General features: G+C 36.5%; 1 protein-coding gene across 2 annotated transcripts; it reads right to left on the reverse strand.

Annotated features, from left to right (window-relative positions):
• Positions 1–32: 32 nt before the first annotated feature.
• Positions 33–21,050, reverse strand: synpo2lb (synaptopodin 2-like b). Of its 2 annotated transcripts, XM_001341244.8 has the most exons (4): positions 20,834–21,050; positions 13,900–14,051; positions 13,113–13,828; positions 33–4,337 (listed from the first exon to the last, which is right to left on the reverse strand). In XM_001341244.8, the coding sequence occupies exons 1-4, from the start codon at positions 20,933–20,935 to the stop codon at positions 1,753–1,755; spliced, it is 3,555 nt and encodes a 1,184-aa protein (XP_001341280.3). In that variant the 5' UTR covers positions 20,936–21,050; the 3' UTR covers positions 33–1,752. The 2 variants fall into 2 exon arrangements, with proteins under 2 accessions (XP_001341280.3, XP_073774604.1); XM_073918503.1 differs by lacking the exons at positions 13,113–13,828; positions 13,900–14,051; positions 20,834–21,050 and adding an exon at positions 5,518–5,693.
• Between the last annotated feature and the right edge of the window lie 5,715 nt (positions 21,051–26,765).

Consider the following 26,765-nt stretch of genomic DNA (forward strand, 5'->3'; position numbering starts at 1 on the left):
TCGCCTCAACAACTAAATGAACATACAGACAATCACAATTGGCATTTTTCATTTATTTTCGTTGCCCTTTATTAACTCAGTACAAATTCATTCTCATATTACCCTTTCCACAAGCTTAGAGTTATGAAATCCATTAAACTTTCCATTCTCTTACTATTTGCATTGTACATAATTCCACTATAAAGCACTGTAATTCATTTTATATCATTACAATTTTCTCATATTTAACACAAGTATAACACATTTACTAAAGAATCAAAGCTTTTAAAATGCTATGTAAAAGCATGAAATACATTCTGGCGAGCCTTTTAATACACACTCGTGAAAATGTTGAACATTATTTAATGACCAAAAGGCACTTTCCTCTCTATCCTTGCTTTAAAGTTACATATCTTGCTTCATACCTTTCATTCACATCCTTCCCATGTTTTATCACCTGAATAACAACACTGTACATTACAGTTTTACTTCCAATCAACCTTCTTAACCTTAGTAGAGAAATGGTACCCACCATTCCAGATTGTTTTCATTTCCACCAAGGCCATTGGGTTATTTTCTGATAAAAGCAAAGCAAGCAATGTTCAACTAGGCCTATACAAGTTCACAAATGCTGTTGAACAGCTCACACAAGTGATTGAAATGGATGTCATGCCTTTTTGGCAAAAGCATCATTCACAATGAGAGCAAGCACCAAGGAAAGTGGTCAGATGTCACATTCGCATAATATGTCATAAAGATAAACCAGCGCTTTCAGAATTTGTCATCTAGTGTATATTTTCAGCTGTCATATGAAAAAGCCCTAGCACAATACCCCGCAGTGGGGTTTTCACATGCTTCTCTAAATGCTCAGTCAAAACCTTGGCATTCGCAGCATTATGAGGATAAAATGAGCACATGCATCAAGCATCCATACTGATCCTCGTCAAACAAGAAGCAAAGGCTTTGTGCGATGCTCTAGACAAACACAGGCCTGCAATCCAACCTCAAGAGATGTTTAGAGAAATAAAGCATAAAATCAGATGAAAAGGGCATGGCAGGGGCCAGATGAGAAAGCAATTCAAGAGCAGGAGGGTGCGGGGGTGGGGCGTTGTACCATCTCTCCACTTGAGGATTCTTCATCTTTTTTTCATTTCAAGCCACATTCTTCGTACACTTTTTTTATCTCTCTGTCACTGAGACTCTAACACAACTCTTGTCTTAAAACATTCTATAAAACAACTTGTACACAAATCTTCAATGACTCTGCCTTTCATTATCTTCTGACCTGATAGGACTCTGCCATGTATACTTACCGTTCATTAATACATCTTTGTGGCCCCAAGTGAAAAAAAATAACAAGACAATTAATTATTACCATTTTCTTCCTTGTGGCCCCTTGTACATAATGTCAAAACTGATCATTGCTTATATTTTATTTAGTTGTTCTCACAAGATGTGGCTGTGCATTTCTGATGGATATTCATATAGTGTAACAGAAATTAGCAAACTAAGAAACAAGAATGTTGTCTGCACAGTACATAAATATCTCAACATTCTGAATAACACATATACAGATGTTTACATCCACTATAATATAGCTGCATACTCTATTTTTAATGTTAGGCGTGTGTGCTACAGTTGTGAACATGCACAAATAAATCTCTGACTGATGATTTTATCATATTACTGTAGTTGAAAGATTCATTACGCAGAACAGAGCTCAAGCACTGAACTGCTCTTGCCCAGGGTGGCAATTAGTGTCATGGTAGATTCTCAGTAATGTATGGAGCCAGGCCTCCACACATTTGGTTGCAGACCCATGCTTGATGTACAGAAGCGGGGTCTGGGTACCCTTAGGTTCAGACCACTTGCGGACCCTGAAGACCGAACACCAGCAGACAGGGGACTCAGCTCAGGGGCACTCTTGAACTGCTTGGCTGTCTGGAATGGGGTATAGGCTTGCCCTTGATTTGGTTGTGTGATAGGCCCAGAATTTGCTGCAGACGATATTTTGGGGAGAGCAGGCAGGGCTGCTGTTGGAGCAGGAGGAGGTGGGGAGAATGGTGCAGCAGGTCTTGGAGCTACGGGAGGTGGGGAAGTGACATCACTGCGCCACATTGGCTCACCTAGGGTTGTGGCAGAGCGAGGAGCAATTACAGTAGGGGTCAGGGAAGTAGGTGCAGACATGGGAGTAGGTGTGGAGAAACGTTTGATTTCATACACACGGCCTGCTTTAATGGGGACCTGCTTTGGTGGGTTAAGGAATTGACCTGTTATGCCAACACCATTCTGCTGCTGTTGTTGACAAGTGGTATTGTTTTGAGGATTTGCTCCATAACTAAACAAAGAGGGGTTAAGCTGGTATGGTTGCTTGCTCACAAAGTCTAGAGCCTTTATCCCCTGTTTGTTGTGTCCATGCATTGTTTTAACTCCAACTTTAGTAGCATCATTAGCCTTGGTGCTACGCTGAGCCACTAGAGGGCAAGAAGGTGACAGCAGTGGATTATAATTAATGGGTGGTGGGGCTCGGATGTTGGGTGAGTATTTCCAGTTACCTGGGAGAGAGGGCGTAGGTGAAGGGTCACGAGGCTGTGCTGGAGATTTGGGCTGTTTATCTACCACATAGCGATCCATGCGACTCTGTCTACGTGCAAACAGCTCTGCACCTTTACCTCGCATCTGTGGCATCTCAGGAGCTGGATGACCTGGTTTAGGAGCCACTGGTGGTGGCAGCCTGTTTTTCTGTGCTTGCATGAAGTTGCAAGCCTCTGCACCAAGATTGAGGAAATCTTCCTCAGGGCCAGACTCAAACCCAGCCTCTACACCCGAACGGGACCTGTCATCAAAGTTTTGCACTAGAGACAGTAGTTCAGGGTTGAAAGATGGAGCCTTCTTCTCCTCTTGAGCACTGAACATTGGTTTCTTAGTGGATCGACGACAAGCCTCTTGCAGAATGCCAGTGCGTCCGGCAGGGACTGAGAGCCGTTGCTCTCGAGAAGAGATCCCATCAGTGGAGTTGGAGAGAGGATACTGTTGGGCAATTGGTGCATTTGGTGTTTCTGGTGTAGTGGATGCAACAGAGATATATGGGTTGAAGGATACTTTGTGGGATGGGGAAGGTTGCATATTTAGTGATGTAGGAGGATGAACAGGAACATTTGGAAAACCTGGGGCATTCATAAATGATGAAGAAAAAGGCTGTGCTGGGACATTGACTGGTGGAGGTGGCTGAAATTGAGAAGAGACTGTGGGGTGTGGAGGACTGAATGGCATTGCCTGGGGCTGAGAGTAAGTTTGAGCCATGCCAGAAGGCAAACTCAACGATGTTACATGAGAAGTTGTTGGGGAAAAAGGAGCTGAGGTGCTGGAGTAGGTTGGGGAGTAGAGTGGAGCATTTGAAGGGGGAGGAGAAAATGGACTTGAGATGACTGAGGAAGGAGAGAGGAGAGAAGAAGGACCATTGTATGTGGCTGGTCTGGCAGGGATATACAGTGATGATGTAGAGATGGCTTTCTTCCCCTCTGAGACAACAGGAGAGAAGGCAGCTGGGAGAGTTGCCACAGACACAGCCTGAGACTGTGATCCAGCCTTTTTGGCAGGGCTGGGCCTGAAGACAACTGGAGCAGTTGCTGCTCGGTTGCTCACACATCCAGGGGCAAAAGGCCTGGCAGTTCTGTTGTGCACGGAGCTTGCAGCTGATGAGTCTATTTGCTCTGGTAATGCTCCAGTCAGTGATGGCATAGGTGTTTGGCCTGGAGAAGATAACACTACACTTGTCCTGCTCACTACCAAAGGTTCCCCATTCACCATACTTGTACTAAGAGAACTGGTACTTTGGGGTGTGTATGGAGCAACTGGGGTATATGTCAGAGTTGAGTCTCCCTGATGCTGTGGCATTGAAAATGTATTCAGATTTGACACATGTTCTTCAGCTCTTTTTCGCTGTTGTTCAAAAAGCTGGGCTCCTTTTCCTGAAGTGGCATTTAAGCCTGGGCTGATCTCTGCTTCTCTATCAGGCACAATACACGCTGAAGTCCTCTTGTCTAAAACATCCAGGTATCCGCTATCCCAGGTAGGGTCTGGGGCAGCAGAAAAACCATCCTCATCAAGCTCAGATTCACTCCCAGGAAACAGGCTTTCGTCTTCGGTTTCTCCTTCTGTGTTACTGTTGCTTTCTCCGTCTACACTTCCAAAGCAGGTGAGAGTGTACTTCTTGGCCCGTTGCCGTCGCTTCTTGAACATAAGCACACCTTTAGAGTGGGGGTTAGGAGCATCTGTCAAGAGAGAAGCAATGGTTCGACACTTGGATCGGGCCTCCTTCACCTGCTTGTCTTGTAAACTCTCACCTCTGTGAAGCTCTGGGGAGAAAGAATATAAAAATAAATAAATAATGTAGACCAACAAGTAAGAAATACAGTGTAATTATAATTAATGACTCTAATTTTATAGTTTTATAATTAAATTTCTCTAATTTAGGCACCACATTACATATATTCCATTCTCCATTCTGTTTTGAAGTATGGCTTTATAGGCCTTTTAGCAGGCCTTGTCTGGATGAGTCTATACGTTTATATAACAGTGCCTCCGATGAATTGGCAACATCAAACAAAGTCACACATACAAAGACATCACACATAAAGTCACAATTTTATTCAACTAAGTTGGCATTGCAGTAAATTAAAACACATTTTCCAGGTGAATCAGATTAGCTCTGATATTAGACACTAGGTTGGTTAAATGCTGAAATGTTTGGCTTCAAAATCCTCATGGTAAACTACTGAGCTCATCCTTCTCTACAAATAGCCAATCACATTCTAACAGGTTGAGCAAGTAACCCCTGGGGATCCAAGATCTTTTTTAAAACACAGGGTAAAAAATGTCTATAACCATAAAGCAGAAAAGCTCTAAAGAGGACAGTATTTTTGCAATGAAATTCTCTTTCTAATATGGAGGGTTTTAACAATGGAACACAGCATTAAAGTCAAGAAATTCTCATTGAAAAAGTCCATATGAAGACATAAACATGAGTTTATTTTCAAAGCACATTTATACAACCACGGCTGCCCAAAGTGCTTTACAAACAAATACATAGAAAGATGAAAAGAAGAAAACACACTCATTACAATTAAATACTAAATTTAAACACCCCCAATCAATTATTTTAAAAACTCTGGCTCATTAAAAGCAAGCAATAATAAATTATCTTAAAAATATATACTTTCAATTATAAAAGAATACTCCTGTCCAGTACTCCTACATTAGAAATGACCAAACACAGGTTAATCATTACACATTTCTTGGCATCAATACATGTGACATAAAATTAGGCTTCATAAGAAATAATTGAGCTGATAAGTAAAACAAGCTTAGCAAGAACCACAAAAGTCAAAACTAACCTTATGAACTATGTAAATAACATCTCTCTATACATCAACTTGGCCACCTTTCACATTAAAAATTATCTACAATTTTAAATAACTTCAACATAAAACAATCCCCCTATCATTCTAAAGTTAAACAAAAGCCCTTGTAGATTACCTGCATAGATGTGTCCTTCATGCTCAACCTCTCCAGGCAATGTGAAGCTTCTCATGTTGTTCAAAGTAAAAACTGTGATCCCAAGCCAGCCTTACTGGCAGGACACATGCAAACACAAGAGTGGAGAACAGCCAGCAATAATTGGGTGCTCTGCCCACATTGGTACGAAATCAACCAGTCCGTAGCCTGAGGTCAGGCCTTTTAAAGGACCTTTTGTCTAACCACAAGACCCTGTCACAAGCTCAAAGAAACCCCATTATGTCATTCAAGCTATTTTAGTCAGTGAACAGAGCTAACGGTCATTTCCCACCTGTTTGGGCACACCTCAACCTCTTTCTGGATAGGCTGGCTTAAGCTGAGCGTCATGTGGGATCACGCTAACATGTTTAACAATACCGCAATCACTTTAAACCGACTATGAAACAAGTACTGCCAATCAAATGTTTTTGAGACTCTGAAGTGCCAATTAAGGCAATTTGACTGTAATCACCAAATAAAATTAAATATTTTATCACTTTATCACTCACTTGTTACACACATTTTGACAATTACAAGCCAATTACTACAGTACTAAAATTAATTTCTCCACAAAAGCTATTTAATCTTTGCTCACTATTTTGAGAGAAATGTAATATCGGCTGGTAATCACACATCCACAATATTTCATACCATGCTCTTTCGACCTCCCACAATGCTGTCACGATAACAGGTGCGCACACTTCATCTTCTCCTCTTACCAAGGCTGTCTGAATAGCCTGGCTTATTCTGTATTTTCACCACTAACAGTGTGACAGAAAAGAGCAGCTGACATGAACTCCTCTACTCACTAATGTCCCAAGACAAAACCCACATAAAAGAATTCACAAACAAAAAGTTCTGAATATTCAGAGTACTCTCAGTGGAGATACATAATTAAACTCTAAAACATGTTTATTATATAATTTTTAAAGGGTCTTGGAAAGGAAAGTGACCTTTAGACTGTCGGCAGGGTGATATTAGCTGAAGAGAAACCCTTCCCTAAGGCCTTGGAGTGGGGAATTAGCACCCCATCAGTTACAGACACAAGATATATTGTTTGACTCCAGTGAAGTTTCCAAAATGTGTTTATCTTGCTATAAGAAGAAATGTGAAAAACAGACTCCTAATCCTCATCACATCAATAACTACATCACACTGACACCTGTGTATCCATCTCATATTTAAGGTCAGATTTTTAACCTTTGAGAAGGATAAGATGTCAGATCACTGAATAGCGACTAGAGGCACATGATATTGGCTTCATTAGAAATAGATATTATAAACCAAAAGTATTTGTTTATTCTACAAATAAAAGCTTCTAAACCAATTTACATGTTCTCAACCAAGGCTGGAACACACTGACATCAGATGTCTCAAAATGTTTTTTATTTATTTAAATGTAGTTACTTTAATATTGAAATGAATTTAAAAAATCAAAAGCAAAAAAAAAAACACAAAAAAAACAAGCAGCATTCGTTGTAAATTATTGTTTGAATAATGATTTTAAATTCATTGTTTCAAAAACTAAAAAAATATTATTATTATTATATTTAAATTTATTTATTTATTTATTTATTTATTTATTTACTTACTTATTTTTTATTTATTTAATAACTTTAATAGGTTACAAAATTATTGTTGTTATTGTTTTGTAGTGTATAGGCCTATTTTGGAATATCTAACTAATTCCATGTGTGTTCAATACAAAAATGGTCAGGAGAAGGTTTTCTTTAATGTCAAAAATATTAGTAATTTTTTAGGTACGAATGAATGATTCGATAAACAGAACTCTGGGTATCCCCGATGCAATGCAAGAATTATATTCCGGAGGTGCACAACAACTCCTGAATCTTGATTTCCTGAATCAAGTAATTTATACACAGCTGTTATTAACAGGTGGAGTTTAGAAGCATTCGTCATTTGTAGGGATGTAACAGTATCAGAATTTCACGGTACGGTAATACCTCGGTATGAATGGCACGGTACGGTATTTATTATATCATTTACAAGAAAAACAAAACTAATGAAAATACCCCCAAAAAAGTGCCAAAAGTGTCAATGACATACAAATTAGCCATCTATCTGTAAGCTTTGAAACAGGAACTTTAATTTTTCAATTTTAATAACAAAAAATTATTAAACCATGTAAAAAAATAAAGTTTCAATTTAGTATTGTTGAAAACTCATCACATTCAACGTTTAATCACTCACTCACTCACTTAGATAGAGATGGGTTTTAAGGAAAATTATCATATAACTATAATCTGGAAAAAGCTGGTATCTCTGGGCATTTACAATGTCCCCTGCAACAGAAAAAAACCCTCTCATTTGATGAGGTTTCTGGGACAGAGATATGACTCGGCCCAGATTGACAGCAGTGGGTAACGTTGTGGATTGTCTTTCCCCCACTTGAGAGGACAATCCATGAGTGAGATAGAGGTCTCTTTGCGGTACAAGTCAATGTCTGCATCAATCTGAACAGTGTGATGTGTTTCTGCAGTCCCCATGACTGTTATTAGTCGTATTCCCCAACTTGCAGGTTAGTTCACACATAGGGCTCAACCTGTGCAGTGCACATGCCCTTTTTAGTCTTGGATAGAAAGTTCCCTTCTAAAATGATCAAAAGTGCCCCAGCGACGCGACACACCCTCCGTCCCACCCATCAGTAGGCGCGTGACAACACCGCTATTCAGTACGCGCGCGGCGACAAAAATCCAAACCATAACAACGCCTTATCTGATAATAATGTCAGCTAGTGTGCACAGAGAATTTGTAGAAAAAGATGAAGTATGTTTGGGTGCAGTAGCCGAAGGTCTGCAAAATGATAGACAAGTGACTAGGAATGTAACGGTATTGTAAATACCGTCATACCGCAATAGCAATTTTTTTCAATATTACCGTAGTCGCATGACTCGATAAAACTATAGGTCTTCTCAGAAAGACCCCCCCTCCTCTTTTTAGAGAGAAACCGAAATGCTTCCACACATCCGATTTAAAACCTGCTTTAGGTTCGATCATTTCCAGCTCTTTTTCATCCCCGCTACTAGCAGCACACTCCATTTCCGCATTACTGGATCTGTAGCGACAACAGACCGCAAAGGATGATGGCCACGCCTGGGCTGATGGGAATTGTAGTTTCCACTACCTCCCGTTCGCTTCATTCGCCTGAGCAAATTTTCTCAGAAGACCTATAGTTTTATCGAGTCATGCGACTATGGTAATATTGAAAAAAATTGCTATTGCGGTATGACACTATTTACAATACCGTTACATCCCTAGTCATTTTTCTATCATTTTTCAGACCTTCGGCTACTGTACCCAAACATACTTCCTCTTTTTCTACAAATTCTCTGTGCACACTAGCTGACATTATTATCAGATAAGGCGTTGTTATGGTTTGGATTTTTGTAACTCCTTAGTAGGGCATTTCCTCATGGACCAATCAGGCTTTGTTCAGCAGACTTGCAATTTGACCAGCACACCTTGTTTGTTCAGTGCTGTGTGTGTGGGTTTGTGCTGTGTACGCTCATTTCAGAATTAGTAAATTAATGATGCATTTACAGGTGAACGCCATGTGGTGGCAGTATTTCACACGGTACAGTTAGCGCAACCAGTAAAATTAGAACACACTCTTGGATATTAAAATGCACTTGACTGTTAATGACTGAATATAAGTCAGGCTGATCCCACTGAACACGCTTTATGCATTAAGAGGCGCCTCTTTTGAATGGTTTACTAACGGCCACGAGGGTTTTGTGCGCTGCTTATGTCTCTTTCACGCCTCGCGTTTTTGCTGTAGCAGGCTCCAGACTTTGACACCCTTGCGAAGAGAGGGCACCAGGCTTATTATTCACATTAACACACTCATAATAACATGACTTGAAATAACAAAGACTAAGATTCTTCTTCCATTTTATCTCATAGTTTTATGATTGATATGAGCTTATTAATAAAAGCTCAAATGAGATTGTTGTACATTTGACTCAAATTATATACAAAATTGCTGGTTAAATGTGTTACTTTTTGTCATAAAATATATTTTTCATCCGCTTAAAGTTATTTTATCAAAGATTTGTGGTTTCATCAAGTTTTATGATGATAAATCTGTAAATTCTAAAAGCTTTGCTAATTACAATATTGTAAATTTGACTGAATAGTAACTATGTTAATATGAATTTTTTTCTATCAGACAATATCTTTTCTATTCTCCACTGTAAAAATTATTACATTATTATTATTATTATTATTATTATTATTATTATTATTATTATTATTATTATTATATTTTATAAGAGACTATTTTATTGTTTTATTATGATTAAGTAAATATAAATAGCATTGCAAATTAATTTGACTTGTAAACTTGACTTGATAATATTTTTTTTAAAAATCAGTTTTGTGTTAATGTGACATGTTTCTGTCCAATATTTTATAATCCATGCATACTGCTACTATAAATAAAAGTTATTTTTGAAGAATTTGACATGTGGCTCTTCACTTGGTTTGCAATACTTGATGTGGCCCTTGGGTCTAAAAAGTTTGCCCCCCACTGGTTTAGAGGGATCTTGTGTTCTAGTTTATTTGGCTGTTGGTTTTGTTTAGTTCTGTGCTTTGGCGCCACTTTAGTTCCTTTTCCCCCCTGTAACTTTTGGTTTGATTATATTTCTGTAATTGATTCTTCTTATTTTCAAATGCACTGTACAAAGCTCATACTTGCCTCTCTTTTGATGGCTTTATCATTTTTCCTTATAGAGGAATGAACTAATTAAATGCTAAGATTGTCTGTATTTGTTTATTTCCATTCATTTCCTTCAGTAATAAGATAATATTCTAAATGTTACATTTTCTCTCTCTATACAGCTTATTAAATTATAACAGGCATGCTCTGCAACCTTCTGTCTTCACACCTTTAAGCACATCTCATTTATTTACACATCTCGTTATTTTAAGATATCAATGTCGCTCTATCTTTCCAGGAAGCTGCATCTAGTATTTAAAGCGTATCACACTCAAAAAAATTGGTTAATATAAAACCTTAAGCAATGCAAAATACAATTACTTAATGAAAGTAAAAGTGAACAGTAATATTAAAAAAACAGTACTACTGTCCTGGCATGCATAAAACTGTCTGAAAAAACAAACAGTTTTACCAATCTTTTTCTATTTTTAAAAGTAACACACTGCACAGATTGGATAGTATCTGTACAAACCAATTGATTGATGATTTTATGAGTCCGTAATACTGTAAGAATATAGTATGCAAAAAAACAAAAAAACACGTCATATATTTTAATTAAGATCATTCTTGGCTCTGAAAATCACATTATTAGCACAGACTGAACAGTTTACATGGAGAGAATGCAATATCACTGACACTTTAAAGCAACTGGACATGCCTTTCCCAGCATGCAACAGAGGACTGTATTATAGGCCTGAGTCAACGGACCAATATAGACTCTTGCTCATTTTTGTCCAGCCCTCCTCCAGTGCCCTGTAAATCCCTCAGCAGCGGGACATGAGGAACCCCCATCACAAACATATGAATGAGCTCAATTACAAATCCCACACTATGATTATTTCCATTGAGCCATACCCTGATCTTAGGCTGTATAACCAATGAAGCAAATGTGTATCTTTAATTGTACAACGTAAAACCCAACAGTTAACTTTACCAAATGAAATGAGTGAAGTACTGTAACTCAAAATTTACTGGAAGTTAAATCTACTCATATGAAAAAGAGTTTTGAACTCAGTGTTGAATGTAATGAGTTAATTAAATACCTCATTATTTTTACTTACAAAGGAGTAAGTTCACAGTACTCATATAAATTTTTTAACTCAAATGATTTGTAGAAATTGGTTTCCTCAAACGGTTTGAGTTGTTTATTAGGTTTTATACAGTTCTCAGTTGGTTTGAGTTTTCTCCATTTATTGGGTTTTACTGTGCTCAAATTGCTTCGTTCAAAGTTCACAGTACTCATTAGGGTTAGTTTTTAAAATTAAATGGTTTGTTGCAATCGGTTTCCTCAAATGGTTTGAGTTACCTTGACTTTTTGGGTTTTACAGTGTGGATTAACATCTATGTTGATCCTGGAACATCAATTTTGTTTGAAAATAATTCATATTCCCTACCTCTAAATCCAACCATAACTGTAAATTATTCCAAAAATCAGGGAATAATAGCTGGATAACACTCATGTTGAAGTGCATATACCTAACCGTAAGCCTAAACTTAATATAAACAGTAAACAAATCCCTTAATTCTGATTGAACAACTGTAATGTTGTTCCAGGATCAACATACAGTGTTAATTCAAGAACATATCCTACTAGTCAAATCAGCTTGGCGTAGCAGGTCAGATGTTATATCAACACTGACTCTGTAAGTTCATTCAACATCATTCACAAAAAAGAACTTGTCTTAATAAACTAATTGTTTACTTTATTTTTTTTTCATTAATTCAGACTGTAAACCCATAGTTCTCAAGACTTGCAAACTAAACTCTTTTGGAAATCACTACTTTCTGACAAGAAAATTTCTTTGTGTCGTTTCAAAAACAAAAAACAAAAAAAGTTAGATCTCTGTTTCAAGAGTCATGTTGCACCTCACAGCTTACGTTGTGCAGAATGGAGTATCAATAGACTAGATTTCTGACTTCATTTGATCAAATATCACTGTACCACTCCAGGCCCAGATTCACACTCCTCCTTGACATTAGATATTGAATTCTCTCTAGAGGATTTCCAGAAGTTAAATTTAACACAGTCCACAAATAATATATGAGGTAATGGCAGAAAGAGATATAGGCTGAGAAAAGCTGAGCAAATGTTATACTCATTTAATAAAGAACACAATTGTATTATGCATTACTCAAAATTCATATTTAATTAAATTATTTAATAATGGTTTGCTTTAAATTTATCATTTAGCAGACACTTTTATTCAATGCACCATTTAGTGAAGGTCAATTGTTTAATTTAATTGTGTGTTTTTGCTTTAATTAGTTGTTATTAAACTAATGACTTTGGCATTGGTTTAATGGATTTGTTCAATTCCTTTATGATATCTTTAAAAATGTGTCAAATTAGCTATTTTTCTTTTCGAGTAATGACAATTTATGGTTTATTTACCATCCAAATATTATGAAGTTGTTTTCTCCAAGTCAACATAGTGATTTCCATATGGTCACATGACTATAATGTCATAAAATAACATTTGATATTGTATATTCTTATACTCATTTAGAAACGTTATTTTTAGATTATAATATTACTATGCATAAAGCATTTTTGCTCAAATAATTGCAACCTTGATGACTGAAAGAGACTTTTAAAAACAACTGACCACACACTCCTAAAAATAAAGGTTCTTCATTGGCATCAATGGTTCTTTGTTTTGGAAAAGGGTTCTTTAGATTCTTAAAATGTTATGCACAGTAAAAGAAAGGTAGTTACAGGTCTTTGAGGAACCAAAACAGTTTTTTCTGTGGCATCAGTGTAAACATCACAGTTTAGAACCTTTGTTTTTAAGAATGTACTGTACATATGGGCTATTTTAAAAGGATGACTGGTACTCACTGGCTTGCCGGGCCTTGTCCATGTATGTAACAGTGAGTTCTTCGTCCACTGGGTTGTCCACAGGGCCTACCATGGGCACCATCTGTCTGTGGGATGCCAGCATGAGAGCTTCTTTAGCCCGCTCAGGAGACACAAGTGGAGGTGGGACAGTGGGGGGCTCCTGGAAGCCACTGTCCACTTCCGCAGCTCCAGATGGACTTTGGTCAGAATTCTCGGAAGAATTTTCCCCCTGTTGTGACCATTCGTTCTGCTGGGGCTGGAAGACCACCTCTCTGCGGGCCACCCCATGCATAACCTGCTTCTGCAGAGTACCCATTCCCTCTACATCAGGTACAGGCCAGCTCTGAGTTTGAGGGTACATGACGTCCTGTGTGCTCTCATAGCCACTCAATCCCGAAGTCTCCTCCTCCTGGGGTGAGGTTTGGCCAGGGATCTTGGCAGGAGAAGTACTGGGGCTTCGGCGCTTCTGCCTGCGCTGCCTCTCTTGAGCTGCCACATCTGCGTCGCTGTCTGTCTCTCCATAGTAAGCTTCGCTGTCTGGAGGAGATGTGAGCCACTCCAGGCCAGTGGGGGACATGAGCGATGCTCTGTTGACACCGGATGGTTTCGAGGAAAGTGGAGGCGACAGGGCTCTCAAGGCTGCCCGGTACTCCTTATCAATTCGAGGGGAGGGAGCACGACCCACAAGTACCACTGACTGATATGGAGCCGGGGCCCTGAAAGGAAAGCACAGTGATTATCTGGAGTATGACTTTTATAGCAGCTTCTCATGGTAATGATATCTGACCTTTTGATTCGCAGATGGAGGGTTCCTCTGCCGCTATCGATCAGATTCATGGCCTCAGCGTGAGACAGACTTCCACAAGACACATCATTGATGGACAGCAGCTCATCTGTCTCTCTGAGTCCAGCCCTGCAGGCCTTACTGCGCTTCCTCACCTTTAACAGCAGGGGGAGACAGAGTCAGCACAAACTTTCTCTTGGAGAGTTTCAGTGAGAGAAGGGTAAAGCACAAACATTTATAATCATTTATTTACTTGACTAGTAAACATTAAGTGAGTGTAGGACTGGATCTGTTTAGTATAACAGGCCCGTCACCAGCCTGATGAAAGGTGTGGCTCTTTTTTTTAAAATATGGACCTTTTTGCAGTTATTCACCTCATTTTCAATTTTAAATGCTTTTTAATCACAATTTTTTTGCTAGATTAGCTTGTCAGATGGTCATCAACCACATTTTTTGATGTACTAAAAACATTTCCTAAGGATTTAGACGAAAAATATATGAGAATAAGAACTTATTTTTCAAATACAAATTTATTGCATCATATATATTATTAGAAAAATGGGATGCTGTTTAAGTTTTAGATTAAAAACTAGCCTATTGTCATTTATTAGGCAAACACAAAGTGGCCAGCACATTCAACTTTCCTCATTCACACTGAAGCAACAGCCAAAAGAGGATTCTGGTCTTGAAGTCAATTTCGATGGTTATTTTCACAATTTATTATGGCATACCAGTTAAAATAGGGCAAATGAGCTTGTGTATGGGAAAATTCTGCAACTTTGTCAGTGAGGGGTGGGTATTTCAAACCACCCAAACCCCCCCTGGCTACGGGCCTGCATAATTTAGGCTGCATTTCATACTGTTACCTTAAAGGCAATAGGTTATCTATGTTTCTGAGTGGCAAGTGATGGACTCACATCACAGTTTTGTATTTTTCCAGTGCTGGACACTCACTAACCATGATAACGCCTCAACAGTTTATCAAGTGTCTACAAAATAGTGCTACACTTAATTCAAAGCATTTGTTCTCTGCATAAATTTGAATGAACCTTCATTTTACAACTCTTCTACACTTAATCTGTTGAGTTTTCCCTTTTTTAAATCAATTTAGCGGATTTCCAGGTCTAGCAGGAGCACTTTTACACTATATGCAATGTTATTCCACCTGCTGCAGCCATGCAGTTCCTTGATCATCATCATTACTAGAATTTCAATTTACTTGAACTTCTATGTTAAGCTGCTTTGACACAATCTTCATTGTAAAAGCACTATAGCTATAAATATGAACTGAATTGAATTAAGCCAGATTGACAGTTCCTAGCCATATCATCCAACAAAATACCAACTTTTCATTTTTATTATTTTATGTTTATTGTTAACACTCAGTTGTGTACAACCATACAATATTTCAAAGTACATTTGAGTCTCATGTGACCTTAAGCGACATACAATTTACATACATTATTGTCAGGAGTACTAACCATACATAGTACTCAAATATTGTTAAACTATAAAATAGAAAAAATAGCAAAAAAATAAATAAAATAAAAATAAATAAAAAATTAAAAGATTTAAATCATAATATAATTCCTTTCAGAATAATCTCAAATGATCACCTTCATTATACACATGGGGATAACACAGAATACAATGTGAATACAGTATATATAACCATACACGTACACTGTACACACAGATTAACAAATATTTATCAGTTGAGCATCTTTTATTTGTTTATAGCAACAAAATCACGTCTTCTAACTTGTATGTATATATACATACCATTTCCTTCATTTTCCCAAGAATATATCCTTTTTTAAATTAACTACAGAAGTGATTTTTTTTTTCCATTGTATAGATCTCAATAGTTGCATCTATCCAATTATTTATGGTTGTTCACTCTTGTTGTAGCTGAAAATAGTACACACTTTAACTACGGAAGAGTCAAGCAATAATTAAGAAAATTAAACTCTTTTTTGACGTTTTTGAGTAAGTTGCTAATGATATAATCTAATTCAATGATTTATGCTAAGCTTAAAGTACTCCTATCAGACATGAAGATCAGCTAAATGGATTCAAGAATAGTAAGACTCAACTGTTTGACTCTAGGGAAGGGGTCTCAAACTGAAATTGACGGGGAGCCATTTCAGTGACTGACAATTCATAGGAGGGCCGCTTTAACATTCAAGTATAAGAAAAAAAAAAGTGACGCTATTGGTGCATCTTAGGACAACAGACATGATGTTTATAATTCAAGCATTACCTGTCACAAATCAACAAATAAGCACATGTTTTGCTTCACACAACTGCTGAAATATATCTATAGCTGTTTAAATTAGCATTTTGACATTGAAATAGTTATAATAATGATAATAATAATTATCATCATTCTGTCCCAACCAACTGTTGCTTTACCAAAACTTTAACAGATAAGAACAGCAGGAGCAGTTTTGGTAATACTGACTTTACTGGCAATTGGTCTTCTTTGTGTCTTTCTTTTTTGTAAACTACAACAAAAAAAGGTAAAAGTAAGTATATATTCACATTTACTTTACTATGTCCAGTTCAACCAGCAGTAAAATGTGCATAGTTTCATAGAAATCTCAATACGCATATGAGAGAAATCTATTAAATGAGACCATTTGAATGGAATATTAGCAAAATTAGCATATTTGTTACACCACCAGCATAACGTGCAAGCCATGAAAAAGTGTTTTTTTAACAAAATACAAGTGGTATAAAACTGATAATAATCAAACGACTTGTTATTTTTAGAGCTTTAGTAAAAATAAAGCACCGTTTAAATCAGCCACAGAAATAATCGGCATGTGATTTACTCTCAACCGCACGCTGAGAAAAAAACAAAACTAAAATACAGTATAATATAGTGCAGTACTTTTAACATCCAAGGTGGGGGGTCAAAACATCAATTGTCTATATCCACAACAATGATAGCGATTTAAAAACATTTGTTTTGGGGGGTCAAATCTTGTTATATTTTTGACGTTATAATTGTGGGCCAGAAGGAGGGGGAGGGTGTAAATGGCCCGTGGGCTGGGAGTTTGAGACCCCTGGACTTGAGCTTGTTTACAAAAAAAAATTTATTTAAAGCTGAAACAAAGTTTTTTGGAGTTTATTTTGGAGTTTGAAACAGCTGTCCCATGCCAGGTTTCCAGAAAGGGAATTTTTCTGCTTTTAAAAACCTCTAAATTACAGTTGATGGTGCAATACACATTATCTGGTTTATTTTCTTCTTCTTACAAATAAAAATAAACTATATAAAAATGTAAGTGTAATTATAAATAAAAAGTGAGTGGTCTAGTATGTGCCAGTGTCAGCTGCATTTCCACACCATCACTTTAGGCACTTATTACCTCATTGGGTAAAAAGGATCGTTTTAACTGTAAATAACTTTACTGTTATTGAATCAAATAATTTCACTACACATTATTTAGACCTTATCCTTTGTTTGCTTTTTCTATCAGATTACAAGGATTAAGCTACAGTGTGTTAAAAGAGAAAGTTCGTTTTTTGGCCGTTTGCCCACCTTCAAATAACATCTCAAGTGCAGGTCCTGAGGTCATCTGTCAAATGTGAGACACTCACTTCATCAGCACGCACGAAGCGAAAAATCTGGCCACATTCCTATCTTAACCTCTTGCTTTCAAAGGCTCTTTACACACACATCAAATCTACTTTGATGAATTAAGCAGCAATGTTTGTAAGGATGCATTTTCATCTACAAATGCTTAAAGGGATTAATGGTTTAGAACAGCTCAGGGTATTTGGTCTTATATAACATCTAATTTTAAGAACTGCTTTTTGTGTCTTGGACAAAAATAAATGCGCAATACCATAAATCTTTACAAAAACTCCAAACACTATTCTAATTTGCTTTTCCGTGAACACTGGGAACACAAATTAGGAACAACGTAGATGAAAGCTTGGCCCATTTACCTTTTTATTGCCGATCAAATGGTCTGAGAATGCAAGTAGGGGGAACAACATGTGCAGCTGGTGCCAAGGCAGCTGTTGCCTATTGGCAGACCTGAACCAGCGCATGCCATGCATTCACCATGTGTTCTTCACATAGCCTAAATAAAGTGCTCAACCATTGTAAAGAGTCAGTTGTCACTCAGTCGCTAAGCATTCCGAATGAGTGTGTGTTTTTGAGAAGTCGATGATCTAATTTAGTACTAAAGAAGTGGATCTGTATCATTTTAGAAAGCCAAGGATTTTGGAGCACGAATGCATTTACATTATAAGTTAATATGAGGACGCACTTGATGTCATTTTCAAAACATTGCCAGGACATTTTGCTAACGGAGCAAGAGTCACCGAGGTCGTTCTAGATGCCAGGATTAAAAGAAGCAATCAGAGATCCGGCTGGATCAGAATAGCTCAATTAAAAGTAGATGGTCATGGAAAAAAGGCCCTGCTGTAAATAACAGATGAGAGTGGGCAGAGGTGACCTTGAAATGAAGATGGAAACTCCCTACAGCTGGACGAACGTTTTTTTTTACCTAAATAAAAATATATTTCTCTGAATAAACATATATGACTGATGTCTTTTTCCTCCGAACATGGAAAGAGTTGACTAGAACGTCTCTGGCATCGCTCACCCATCCAAAATAGCCTTTAGATCAGGGAAAATGCATTGCACACAGTTGTCACTTAACAAATGGGGCATAGTGCGCTTATAAGTAGACACTGTGGCTGTAATTCTACTCAGTCCTGAAATAACATCCTCATTTATACCAAACTGTGTGTGAATGCTTCCTTGAAAGATCTGGATTCCAGAGGCAGCCGAACAAAAGCTGGTAATTAGATAAGAGTGAAGAGATGCACCATGAAGCCTAGCAGATTTATCTGTGGAGCAGGAATGTTCGCAGCGCATGGCCAAAATGCTCTTGAGCTGCATTTATCAGCAGATAACATAAGTGCTTGCTATAGTTCAAACAGGACATGATGGTATTTTGTTTGCCTATATTAAAATGTAAAATTGGTACAGTATGAACTGCATTTTAGGCATTGAAACATGATAATGCAATGAACATTTAAAGGACACCAAATATGACTGTACTTCATGAGTAACCAAATAAATTCTGGACTTCCTCACACATTGCATGGGCCATGTGTCTCACAACACTAACACTTATTCTTATCAGGTGTTATAGATGTTTTTCTCTGACACATGCGGAACAAACATTCCAGCAAACACTTCAGTCTGATTAGGTTTACATCATACGTTTTATTTTCTGTGTCTGACTTCTAAATACCATAATTTTGTTTTAAAGTCTTAAAGAGATAATTTCCCCCAAAATTATTATATTTGCTCACCATTTACTCACATTCAAGTGGTTTCACACCTTTATTAGTTTCCCTTTTCCATTGAACATAAAAGAATATATTTAGGAGAATGTTAGAAACCTGTAATTATTGACATCCAGGGAAGGTAAAAACAAATGTCAATAATTACAAGTTTTTAGCATTTTCATAATTATATTATTTTCTGTTCAACAAAAGAAACTCCTAACAAGTTTGTGGCAAGTGAAGGGTGAGTAAATGTAAAGCCCAGTTTTGGTTGAACTTCATTGAGATTTCTACTGTACATCATCTGAAAGTCTAATGAATAAGGTTTGATTGGATATGAGAGTTTTTAGCTGAGATTTAACTATTTAGGTAAAATAAAAAGTAAATATATTAAATTTGTCCAAATTAAGCTCTAATAAGTCTTATCATTACTAATAAAAAATACGTTATGATATATTTACAGTAGGAAATTGACTAAATATATTTATGGAACATGATCTTTACTGATTATTCTAATGGTTTTTGGATAAAAATAAATAATAATGGACCCATGCGCTAAGATAACCACACAGCATAAGACCAATGTTGCGTATATGGTGTTTTATTTAATAAAAAATATGTATATGTAAATATTTAAATTTCAATAAAATCCATGTACAGTGCTTGTAAATTAATCTTTTTTAATAAGCAGCTATACAATTTTATATTTGGTCATATACATTAGATTAGTCAGTACTGAAGCCAAATCTGAAGCTTAAATAACTTACAATATAACAAAATAACTTACAATATTGGTCCAAAAACTAGTAGACCCAAATTTATATGATATAGAAAAATATTAAATACAAATTTTAAAAAGAGGAAAATGAAGAGAAGCAAAAAAAAAATTGAAAAATTTAATTGAACTTTGTAGGTATACACACACACATATATATATATATATATATATATATATATATATATATATATATATATATATATATATATATATATATATATATATATATATATATATATATATATATATATATATACACATACATTTTTTTAGCTTGATTTTAATTATGTTATCTTTCAATTTCTAAATATGTTTGGTGATTCAATTATTTTTTATTTAATATATCTGTTGAATAAAACTGGTTTGTTTAAATGCACCAAAATACATTCACTATATTCACTGAGAAATGGATAAAAAAATATTTCTTTTTAAAATGGGGTGTACTCAATTACGCTGAGAACTGTATATATATATTATATGTATTGTATATGCATATAAAATTCTTATATACACACATAATTTAAATTTTTGTGTTGTGAAGGTCATTCAGTCTTACAGATATATAAAAATTGATTCTTACATTTAATTAGTTATTGTAAATTTCTGACAAATTAACTAAAATGACATTATTTAGTATTGTGGGGCTGCTAAAGAATTTTAAAATGTCATCAAAGCATTCATGTTGTAAATGTATAAGAAGATAAGAAGATTTTTGGTACATAAACAGCCCCATAGTGCTCACAAACAAAAGCCAAACTGATTACTAATTTCACTTTCAACGTTTTCAGTGAGGTTTAAGCATCCATTCATTAAAACGATTGAGGTATCCATCCAGCGTCCTCTTACCTTTGCCACTTGCAGAGGTTTCTGGTGCTCGGCTCCTCCTTGTAATCGGAAACCCCACGGCGCACCTCCTGACAGGGTCACCACCACCTCCTCTGCTACCATTTTCCTTATATTTCAATAAATCTCTTTTAATATTTATTTTATTCTTTTAATAGTCTCGTCCCATGCCTGGATGTCCAGTCTTCCTTCTGTGGCTCAACCCGCCTGCAGAGCGTCTGTCAGTCCTGAGAGATCAGTGGGGATTCACACCCCGTGGGCCTCAACCACGTTTGGGGAGAGCAAAAAGTAGGCGGGAGGAAGCCAAAACGCCTCTGTCTCTCTCTTAGAGGAATGCCGGCTCAGAGGGTGGGGGTGTGTGGTCTAGATCCAGACCTCTTTCCTTCATCCTGCTGGCCACACTTGTCCTGTCAATCCACAGCCACATCCAAATGATGCTGATAGACCCTCTAAAAATAAACAGCCCAGCAGTCCCACTGAGCTTTATCTGTAAATGCCCTCAAAATGTGACGGGAGCTGTTAAAGGAGTTATTTTGGGGGGAGTCAGGTGCCACAAGAGCATATTGCAAAATTAAATGATTAATTGTGCTCTTATGGTGTATAAATAAATGTTTAGCAAGCCGCTTATTCCTGGGGGATCTGTCAGATGGATAATTATGGAGACTTGTTTATTTGATTTAGGTATGAAGTTGGTGGATCATGAAAAGCATATACTTTAATGAGCTTTCATTTTAAAACAGTTTCAGCATTATTTGGTCATTAATCATTTAAATAGGAGTTAGACTTATTAATCGTTTTATTTATTAGGATACATTTTTATGTTGTATTTAATTTGTTGCCTGATTTCCTGATTTTTGACAAATCCTAGCGGGCACAGGATGTCTACATGACATCAGATAGATGTTGTATACCAACAACGTGGGGACATTGCATTTTGTTTGGAAATAAAAATCAGGTTGACGTCAGAACCCAATGTCAGGCCAATATCCAGCCTAAAATCAACCAAATATCTATGTCTGATTATGTTACAGCTTGATGTTGTGTAGACGTTACCATTATGACGTCTATCAGAAGTTGGATTTTGTTTGCCATACCTGACAAATAAATATCAGTATTTGACGTCAATATGACGCTAAATGTTGGCTTGATGTTGGATTTTGGTCACTTTCTAACAACCTAAAATCAACCAAATATCAACATCATTTTACGTCATTATTGGACGTCAAAAATAACATTGTCTTTAGATGCTGGCTAGACAATGAATTTTGGTCAGCTGATGTCAAGACCTATATCTAATCTAATATTTACATCTTATAATGTGGTGTGTCTGCTGGGATTTAATCTCATTAAGTTCATTTTCGGATTAGTCCTTTTATTAATGTAGGGTTGACACCGTGGAATTAACTGCCAACTTATGCAGCATGTTTTACACAGTGGATACCCTTCCAGCTTTAACCCATTACTGGGAAACACACAGCAGATACCCTTCCAGTTGCAACACACTCTCATTCACACACATACTCAATGGACAATTTAGATTACCCAATTCATCTATAGTGCACGCTGCACCCGGAGGAAACCCGTGCCAACATGGGGAGAACATGCAAACTCCACACAGAAATGCCAACTGACCCAGCCGAGGCTCGAACCAGCGACCTTCTTGCTGTGAGGCGACCTCTATTTGCTACCCACTGTGCCACTGCACCACCGGATTTCATCTCAGTTTAAATTTAATTATTCCGTTTTTAAATGAACTAACCATCAACCATAATGCTTTGCCTCTTTGTTTTAAAAAGCAGCACTATTTCTTTAGTCTATTTTGTATACAACGGGCATAAAAACTTTTCAACTCATTACCCATATACTAAAGAGTTGAAGGCAAAGATATTAGCCCTCCCCCGCCTGTGAAATTTGCGTTCTTTTTCTATATTTACCCAACTGCTATTTAAGATATTTCAACATATAAACATAATAATTTTAATAACTCATTTCTAATAAGTATTTATTTTGTCTTTGCCATGATGGCAGTATATAATATTTACTAGTATTCAGCTTAACCCTCGACTGCACGGCGTAAATATGGCAACATGATACTTATGTTCATTTCCTTGCCACTGTTTCTTTAAGACCAATATTTTTTTTTTTTAATTGGAATTAAAAGACCTTTGAGTAGCCAATGATATGCTTTGGTTAAGTCACATGACATCCAGTGTTTTTCTGTAGCGCGATTTCTGACAGATTGGCGTTTATTGCGTTGCTGAATGCAAATGTAAACGTCAATAAAAAGTTAAAACAAAGGATCAAATTATGTCAGATCCACAAAAAAATCGGAAACATAACCTCCAGTAAGTTATGATGACATTCACAACTCAATTTTTTTTTTTTTTTAAATCAAATTAGCTTTTTGTAAATGGATCAAATGTGTGTGTTATACCAAATGGCAACACTGTGCAATAGTGGAACATGCAATAATGCAATGGGTTAGCTAGCTAGCAAGGTCAGCTATGAACTTTTAAGTTGTAACAATAACAACATGAAAGCTAATAATATAATGTTGATTAGTCATGAGTTAATGGCATTTGCATTCTGAATAAAATCTAGTTTTATTGGCAATACTACTTTTGAATAGATATGAAAACAGAGAACATTAGCGAGCACCACCATGTTCTACGGTAAGTGAAACAAGAAAAGGACGTATTGACTCTTCCTGCAGATGAAAATGAGGATGAGATGGGTTAGTGACCATAAGAATGATGCAGACTGGACATTTGATTGAGACAGTTCAGGTAAGTTAGCTCAGCGGCAGATAAGACAGGCGTAGTATAGTATATAGTATAATATATAAATATTGTTAGCTAGTAGCTGCAGTATTATTCTGATGCATCTGTATATACTAGAATTGTTATTTATGTTTTATAATATTTACTGGAGAAAATATTTATATTTACTGTATGTTGTATACATGATAATACAATACTATGATTGTTTTCAGTAATATTCAGCAAAAAACAATGGAATAAATGAAAGCTGTTGGAAAATGAGTTGTTGGAAAGTATGTATAAAATGTAATTTATAAGTTCTGTGTTGAAGCTCATAATGCTGCAGCACCAATTAAATAATTTCAAACTAAAAAAAAAAAAAAAATTATAAGGAAAGTTTTAAATTTGAAATATCTAAGTTAGATCCACTGTTTGACGTTGTTGCCATATGGCAACATATCATAAAGTAGCTTTCACAAACATCAATTTTTTTTTTTTTTTACAGCACTTCAAGTTAAGCCATTTTAAGAAAATAAAAACAGTCAAAATTTGTTTTTGTTTTTTTACAGATTTATCATCATGCGTGCGGTAGAGGGTTAAGATGACAATTAAAGGCTTAACTAGCTTATAGGCAAGTTATTGGACAACAGTAATTTGTTCTGTAGCCAATCAACAATAATCATTCCTAAAAGAGGAAAATAACATTGACCTTAAAATAAAAAAAATTAAACTGCCTTTATTCCAGCCAAAATAAAAGGCATGATACTTTCAGAAGTGTTTATGAAAAAGGACGGCTGAGGGCTGATCATTTTGACTTTAACTGTATATAAAGACCCACTTCATACAAATGCCCATCCACAAACATCATCAATAATAATATTTTATTTGTCATTGTATTGATGTGTTAGGGTGACACGTTCTTCCATATGTGTTCATGTGGGTTTCCTCCAGGTGTTCCAGTTTCCCCCACAGTTCAAATACCTGCGCTATAAGTAAATTGAATAAACTAAATTAGCAGTAGTGTATGTGTGTGAATGAGTGTGTATGGATGTTTCCCTGTACTGGATTGCAGCTGGAAGGGCATCTGCTGTGTAAAACATATGCTGAATAAGTTGGCGGTTCATCCGCCGTGGCGACCCCAGATTAATAAAGGGACTAAGCTGATAGAAAAAGAATGAATAATGTGTTAATTGCTTACTTTCCTTTAGCAGTCGCTGATTAGAAATATGAATACATATTTAAGGCAGCAGGTGCCCTTACAGCCACAATCCATCACGGAGAAAACTCATCAACCCCCAGTGCTGGAAAGCACCTACTCTCTCTCTCATTCACACACACTCATGCACTATGGCCAATTTAGTTTATTAAATTAACCTACTGTATGTTAAGGAAACCAGAGCACCTTGAGGAAACCCATAGGACGACAGGGAGAACATGCCAACTCCAAACAGAAATGCCACATGGCCCAGTCATGACTTGAAGCGGTGACCTTCTTGCTGTGAGCCAACAGTGCTAACCACTTAAAATGACCGTGTAATCTTTTGTTGCTTCTACAGAGGTTCCTGTAAATGCTTCAGGCTCCATCACAGTCCAATCTCTCAATAATCTCCATCCTGGCCCACAATTTTCTACAGTATCAAGGCCATCTGGTTGCAGGTATGTTAGCCAATAGCTCAGCTGCATCTCAGCCAAGCCGGTTCCATAAATGTCATGTCCACATTAAAAAAGTTTCTGCTGCTAGAGAGCATTCTGTCATAGGCTACAGTCTTGTACTGTTAGATACAGTACTGCTCCTCGATCTCTCTGCTGTGTATGCTCATTCCCAGTGGATCTTGTCATGAAAATTTAACAAAACTAAGTTACAAAATGTGATTTTTTTTCATTTATATAAAAAGTAGGGATACAATAAAGTTATATATATATATATAGTTATTATGAGTCAGCAACAGGGTATGAAGAACCACAACATGGCAAAATAAAAATCATGGCATCTTTGAAATGAGAAAGGGCTTACCTTTTTGCCTTTTTTAGTATATGACCATGAATATGTGTTGTATCCTCAAGAAATGCTTTCATGCAGTTATAGAACATTCGTTTGCTGAATGTGTATAAAATAAAATAAAAATTATGAACTTTGCAGCAGCATTTGTAAATCATTTTTAGGTTGTGGTTTGTCTGTTTGCTTGTTTTGCAATAAAATGCGTAATATAACATACACAAAAAATAATAAGAGAGAAAATCTCCACTAAAACATTATACAATAAAAAAGATATAATAAAGAAATAAGTGTTCACATTTAGCCACTAGAGGGAGACGAGTGTCCACGTTATCTAGAGAGAGGAGTTCATGCCAAACGGGTTCATTCACACTGATGGGCGGTTACGCGGTAGATGAAATAGTAAACTAGACTACATTTTCTTTGAACGATGCTCAGCTAGACAAAATTGACGTGCCGATTTCTCTATAGCAAAATGAAAAGAAATACCGGATTCTTTCTATAGTTGGCATGTAATATTTAATCAGAGGTTGGTTCGAAAGTAATATTGTCACGAAAATAGTCAAATAATGTAATCTGTGTTAGCCTATAGACTCTTTACAATGTAGTCAAGTCTGTGTTATAGTAGACTTAAGTCTTGATAATAACCATACATTGCCAGTATATTTCTTCTAGAAACAATAGTTCTACAACCTACAAACGTGTAATTAGCCTACACAATGTAATTTGACTAACACTAAACCTAAATGTGCTGACCAACTACTCAGCTGCATGATTATGTTGGTTCATGATTATAAGCTTATCCATGATGGGATTGTTTTAAAAGTTGCTGGCTACACTATCACTTTACTTGAGTTTCACTGTACGTTTTTCACAATTTACCACAATCAAACTGGAGTTGGTAAACTCAATGGATTTTTTCGTTTACAGCCGATTTACAATGATGTCAGTTTCTCATAGTTCATCGGTGAGATCATTTACTTTATCTGGTCATGTTAACATAATCTTCCTCTATTAATAACAAGCGGTTTTGATCACGGTGATCTTTCGCAGGTATAGGCAACAGTTCCAGAACCCGCGGCAAATGTTCGTGAGTCGATCCCTCATATGCCCCCTCCCTCGAAAACAAGCTTTTACCACAATTTACTCTATATTTGGTGTTGGTCTGATGTCTGTGCTG

The sequence above is a fragment of the Danio rerio genome, chromosome 12 (genome assembly GCF_049306965.1).
Source record: "Danio rerio strain Tuebingen ecotype United States chromosome 12, GRCz12tu, whole genome shotgun sequence".
NCBI classification, from domain to species: Eukaryota; Metazoa; Chordata; class Actinopteri; order Cypriniformes; family Danionidae; genus Danio; species Danio rerio.

Excerpts from the sequence above, each read along its gene's own strand:
- synpo2lb (XM_001341244.8), bottom strand. The coding sequence starts at position 20,935 with ATGGTAGCAGAGGAGGTGGTGGTGACCCTGTCAGGAGGTGCGCCGTGG. Across the intron at positions 14,052-20,833 it reads AACCTCTGCAAGTGGCAAAG|GTGAGGAAGCGCAGTAAGGC; the intron begins GTAAGAGGACGC and ends CTGCTGTTAAAG. Across the intron at positions 13,829-13,899 it reads CTCCATCTGCGAATCAAAAG|GGCCCCGGCTCCATATCAGT; the intron begins GTCAGATATCAT and ends CTTTCCTTTCAG.